General features: G+C 31.3%; 1 protein-coding gene across 3 annotated transcripts in view; it reads left to right on the plus strand.

Annotated features, from left to right (window-relative positions):
- The window catches only part of LOC118185410 (large neutral amino acids transporter small subunit 2-like), a 112,974-nt gene extending 110,715 nt beyond the window's left edge, over positions 1–2,259 (plus strand). For all 3 annotated transcript variants that reach the window (XM_035355243.2, XM_035355242.2, XM_035355241.2), the window contains 2 exons: positions 422–599; positions 1,508–2,259. In XM_035355243.2, coding sequence (XP_035211134.1) covers positions 422–599; positions 1,508–1,569 — 240 coding nt within the window. In that variant the 3' untranslated portion in view covers positions 1,570–2,259. The remainder of the gene's footprint in view (positions 1–421; positions 600–1,507) is intronic.
- Positions 2,260–6,518: the final 4,259 nt, after the last annotated feature.

Raw genomic sequence — 6,518 nt, forward strand, 5'->3', positions numbered from 1 at the left:
ACTATATATGTTGATCTGAATTATATACGTTAGCTTTCATTCTTGTGTAAATACTTCATATTTGAACATATTTGGCTTAGTTTAGAATTGTTAATAGTTTTCAAAATATTGCTTCATTCTAAAACTAAACTATATGTTTATAAATTTAATTCATTCGCCATTTTATGTATTAGCGACCATTGTGGCTGAAATATTCATGAAAAAGATGATAATGAGTTTCCTAATTCTATGAGATATTATAGATAATGAATACGTAAAAGAGTGATTGATGATTAGTGATGACTTTACATACAGTAATGCTATGAAAGTACCGTGTTGGAATGGCTTAATTTCAGTGTAAAAACTGTAATGATTCTCGTATTATAATTTATAGTAAATATTTTTTTATAAAGTTCTTTAAACAGTTATTCCTTCTTCGCAGGTAAATATCTTTCTACCGATAACATTCCTTGTCGTTTGTGCTTTTTTGGTCACATTCCCATTCTATGTGAGTCCTTGGGAAACGGGAATGGGTATTGCCATCACTCTGACGGGTATTCCAGTGTATCTGGTGACCATTTACTGGCAAGACAAACCTCGCTTCTACAAAACAGCGATAGGTAAGTGAAATCCATAAATCTTTTGTTTCATAGAAAAGTACCTTTTCAGTCAGTCAGTTTTTGTTTGTCATCACTCGAAAAAATAAATATGCATTTTATTTTTAGGTTTTTGTTGGCGTGATCACACGAAACGTCAAAAAATTCATTTTTAATTTTTCTCGGAATTTTTTATTCTTCTCTTTGAATCTACTGTATAATATTTACGAGAACATTATTTAAACTTAAGTCCATATAAGCGAGGGCCATCCATTATTTTCGCTGAATTTTGTAAAGTTGTTGCATTTCCTGGTACTTTTTTCATGTTTTTGCCAGTGCAAAACATCAAACATATGAGGCAAAATATCAAACAGTACAGGAACATGAGAAGACATTTTTCTTGTTCTCTTCACAAGAGTGTTCCTTTATTATAAACTCAAATTAGGTATATAGCATTAGATGTGCTTATAAAATAAGCTTTAGGGTCTTCCAGACGGGAAAGTGATTAGTGACTCTGACTGCCGTACCTAAGGGCCCGGATTCAAAACCCGGGAAAGTATGAATGTAATTTGTCCATCCCTTCATAGGAGGCGACGGTGGCTCACTATTACATGCCTCCATAATAAAGTGAGCACAGCTTCCTGCCTTAGTAGTGGTCAATGCCTATAAACAGCTACAGCTCGCCATTGGAGCAAATAATAATAATAATAACCTTTTAATTTATCGTTAATTGTAATACTTGGTGTACGAAATTTCGGGTAATCGGTAATTGCAAACTGTGTGTTCGACACAATAACCCATTTTTTTCTCCTCGAGCCAATTGTACCAAAAAAAATTTACTTTTGTTGATCTGTAATCATTTACCAGTCACCAAATGCTTAAAAAATAATAAATCTCATAATAATTAAAATTTTGTTGCTCTTTATTTCCAGGTAAAGTGACAGAAATAGTTCAGAAACTTTTGTTGAGCGTGCCAGAAGAAAAATATGACTAAGAAGTTTGAAAACAAACGAGGATCATCTAGTCAGAAAACAAAAGCTTCAGGGTTAAGTGAACTATACCTTAACTTGTGTGACTAGAAACTTTCAAGAATGAAACTGGGGTAGTGAAGCAAAAATACTTCGAATCAACATTTATGCATCTGGCGTCTAAAAGTGTTTGGTTGAAACGCAGTCTGTGCGAAAAGTTGTGCAGCTGAAAGTGATTATTTATGGATAAGATAAAATAACTCTCGTACGACTCTTGTTTTTATACTCTATCTTCCCTTGAAGACAGATTCATCATTGCTCATGAATTGTATAGTTAAAAAATCGAAAATATTTTGTATACTATTGTATATTGTCTTATCTTTTGTACTTCCATACAAAATATCAATCTGTATATACTGCAGTTTGCTCTGTGCATGGAGATCATCGATTTATATTTGAATCCAAGTCCCTTGAGCTAACTTGCAACTTAAGCGAATTATTTAAACGATCAAAAAAGAATTATTACAGTGACTATTTACTATTTAGGTATTTACAGAAAAGGGCGTTGTTTCAGTCAATGACACGAATTATTTTTGAATTTTATATGAAATATATATTACGAATTTTCGAGTTCAAACTTATAGTAGATAGATGTTTTGATCATTTATTTTCTATATTTTTGTTATAAAATGACTAATAAATTTTGAGCAAACTTATTGCTTTCTTTTATTTTTTTATTTTCTTCTAGTGTAGAATATTCTAGAGTTTTGAAAGCGTTTAAAAATAATGTGAAAATTCTTTTCGACGGTAGATCGGAACTTTGTCTACCTTTTCAACCTCATGTGATAGATTTGCCGACAAATAGAAATTTAGCTTGGAAGCAGCATAAAAGAATTAGATATGATGCACAATTAGATGCATTAGAAGAATATACTGCGCGTTTCCGATAATGAGAAAAATTTAATATATTTCAATAGGTAACAGAATATTGACACAGGACATTTTTTGCATCGGCGGCCAGTCATTAAGAAGGACAGTACCGCTGCAAAAGTTAGACCAGTCTTTGAAGCGGCAGCAGAAGGAAGTGGTAACGACCTTTTGTTTATGGGCCAGAACAATAAGCTTTATTTACATCTGTATCTGACATCGTTCTTTCATTCTTACCCTTCATTATATTTTCTCCTTGAATATACAACCAAGACAACAGATTTTGAAAATGCAAACATTGCCAAAAAAAGAAATTATTTATTGGGAAGCAAAGTTATTTGGAGATGCAATGTAAAAGCAGCCTCATGCCGATAGCTAGTTTCGTGGTTTCAGTATTCCTTTTATTATCTCTTTCCACTTCATATGAAGTTCTTTTTTCCATCACATGTTAAGTAGCAAAATATGGTTGAAAAACAGCGATTGATTGGAACAGCGCTATGAGAGAAGTCTGTTGCTTGTTTTTGATTAAACGTTTGAAAGCTGAAACTGGTACACCTGAAAAATTGTCAACATTGACAATGACGAAAGTCTATTCGTCAAGCAAAAGGCCAATATAATCTGAATTGTGCCGAAACGGAGTTTGAGGAAAAACCCGCAGAGAAATAAATGCGCGTTTCCTTATGAAAATGCCGAACACAAACGTCAAAGATGGTGTGTAATGGAAATGATATAAATCTAATAAAGAATAGCTAATAAAATAATAATGAAAACTTTAACGGACAACATGTACATGGAGGTAGTACAATATGTTCATATTTTATGGTGGACTTATCGGGACGAAGTATTAGAAAAGGCCTGTTTTTTACACATTTAACAATGAATTATAAATACAACTTTACAGACCCTACACCTGGCGGAAATATACAGAATGCCAGTTGTTGAAACAAAAGACAAAGAGAAATGGCTTATCAACACTTGGATTTTTATTAGGAAAAATTTATGCGACGGCATTACATAGAACGAAAGAAGATATTTGACTCTGTAACAGAAGCAATATCCAGGTTATGGCCTCCACAAAGATAAATAAATGTTCCCTCAGCACATTATGATATTCCTTTTTTGAATGTTGCCATGGTATTATCTGCTTTCTGCCAAATTAAATTCAAATATCTAATTTCTCAAAACCTACGCAATGGCCGCTTTAACAAGAAATACCTAATATTATTTTGCTTTATTCGTGTTGTGTTTCATTGCTATTAGATTTTTCGTCTTAATTTTTGTCTTTCGTATGAAAAATGTGTATTAATTTCCTTTGTGGTAAAAACTCGCAATACACTGCTTAAACAACGGCGTTTATTATCTGTTTAAATGAAAGGTTTTAAACTGGTGATATAACAGTGTATGCTCGCATTTTATGTTACGTTTAATTTATTATTTGCAACTTCAATAGTTTAAAAGATTTTAAGCATTCCTATTAATAAAAATAAGGTAATATATTTTTAAATCTGAATTCACATCCACTTCAGTTCTCTCATTTTCATAATTAACGCTACACAATGTCACATTTCTTTGTCACATACTCTTAAGCAGACAAGCTTTATTTTGAGAAAAAAAAGAAAAACAGGTTCTTTTTTACAACAAAGGAACATAATACACAGCTTTCATTTCCCTTAATCTTTTCTTAAATAAATTCTTAAATGACGTTATATTCTTTTTACACTTATTACTTATTCCATCCATGAGTCTTGTAAAAATCTAATTTCTGGCAGTTAAAAACAAATTAAGGACTACCGATCTGAAATAATACATAGATTATAATCACAGTAACACTATGCATCAAAAAATAATAAATGAAACTTCATACAGCCTTCATATTTTGCAGAATACTCTGCGGAGACCTTGCTGAGGAATATTTGCATTAACGTGCCGGTATTGGATTGATTCTGCTGGAAATTGCTACATATATTCCGCCAGATACGAATCAAGTTGTCGTGTTTTCAGCTAAGTTACGCTGAGACCTCTAGAAATCTGTGTAGATTTTCGTATGTAAAACAGAAACTTCCTTTGTAATTTTTTTTCATTAATTTACAAACGTCATTATAAGCTTTTATTTAGTTTTCTTATGGTGTTTCACGGTGAGTTAAAATTTTAACCTACTTCCCTGATAAGCTATTGAGTTCAAATTTCTACACATACTGACAATGCGATAGGTTGAACTTTTTTTTTTTTTTTTTTTTTTTTTTTTTCAAATTTCAACTTGTATATTTGCATGCAATGTTTAAACAATTTTTCGCATATATCTCCATTTAACGGACAAACTAAGCATATTAGAATTTTACCATTTGCACCATCGAATACAGCGGAAAAAATCTTTAAAATGAAACCTGTGTGGTCAATTATAACTTAATTTCAGAATGTTTTGGCGAATTTTTGAAAAATCGCTGAATCTGTTAAACTATTTCACTTTTGTGATTTTAAAATTTCAGCCTCTAAAAATGTATCGGATATAAAGGTATGAAACCTTAAAAAATTTTAAAATAAACTTTTCGCTCTCAATAACAGAGTTCTAAAAAGAATATTAAGTAAGCGATTCTACAATTTTTTAAAAAAATATGTGAAGTCTGAAGCAGATGGGTGAAAAAAGTGTTTCTCGCCGGAAATTTTCCTTCGAATTTGCCATCTTGGCTGAATGACGAATTGTTTTTTTTTTTTTTTTTTTTTTCCATTTTTGGCTTCAAGTAAAATGCTTATTGTAACTTTGTCTTTATGTCGAGTTTCCTAAAATGAATATTCAAATATTCAAAGCGATTTTTTTCATTCCGGGAATGACGTTCTATTATTTTTCTTTGTTTCACAATTTTCTTATAATTTATTACGTGTTTTAATAATGACTGAAAATATCATCACTGATAACATATAATTAAGACTAAAAACAGAAGAGACTAGTTTATCATATTGCTTAATGAGAATAATAAATTAAATAATTCTATTTACAGAATTCACCCACAAATTTATATCACGAATAATAAAAAGCGTGGAGTGCTTAAATATCGAATCTATTAATTTAATTGCATTGTCGAATGTATAAGTCATTAACTTTTTTGAATTTTTTATATTCGCCCACTCTTTTATTATTCGTGATGTAAGATAGCATATGAATTCATTAAATATAATTTTTTAATTTCTTATTCCAATTAAACTGTGTGATATATTATTTTTCTCCTTTTAGTGCATTAATTATCCTATTCATTTTAAATAAAGACTCATTATGCAAAAACCTTTTTTTAACTGCATTTTATTTCAGGTATGTTATTTTTCAATGCATAAGAGCATCTTATTATTTAACAATTAAATAAGCAGAATGAAATCGAGATCTGCTTATTCCTTTTTTCTTCTTTTTCTTTCTATCTATGCAGTAAAACTTGGCTAATCTTTCTCAAAGAACTGTCAATATGTTTTTTAGATCTTTGAAAAAGATTTGAGTACTAACAGCAACAGGGAAAAAAAAAAAAAAAAAAAAAAAAAAAACTTTACGTGGTAATTACTTCCAGAAATATTATATGGGCATTCTCTTACTGAATGCGACTCGCTTGTGATCACTTCACGCTGCGTGATTACAAGGTCATTAGGACTGACAGACTTCGTGATTGGCCTCAAACCGCATCGAATTATCTGAGTACTCAGTACCAAAGAATCTATAGTGAGCATATCCCCTAGAGTTTCTTTGTCAGTACTGTCTCCCCTTTACATAGAGCATGGAGGTTCCATGACATAGAGGCCACAACTGCACTTCCGTGGAGTACCACTAATGATATGTAACTTTTTATAAAGGCATACAGACCATCGAATCATGTTATTATGAACAATGCGTTCAAGAATCTCATCCCTACATTAATTGATCAAGACTTAAAAGATGAATTTGAGCTCTGAGCGGACTAAATATTGTGAGACTCTCGGACTCTACCAAAATCATTCAAAACACCTCAGTGGAGGTATATTCTCATCACAAAAGATACACCATACCTGAAAGAGACAGAATTGTCTCTTC

This window comes from Stegodyphus dumicola, chromosome 12 (genome assembly GCF_044657685.1).
Source record: "Stegodyphus dumicola isolate Sdum_Otavi_A_Nest chromosome 12, ASM4465768v1".
Taxonomy (NCBI): Eukaryota; Metazoa; Arthropoda; class Arachnida; order Araneae; family Eresidae; genus Stegodyphus; species Stegodyphus dumicola.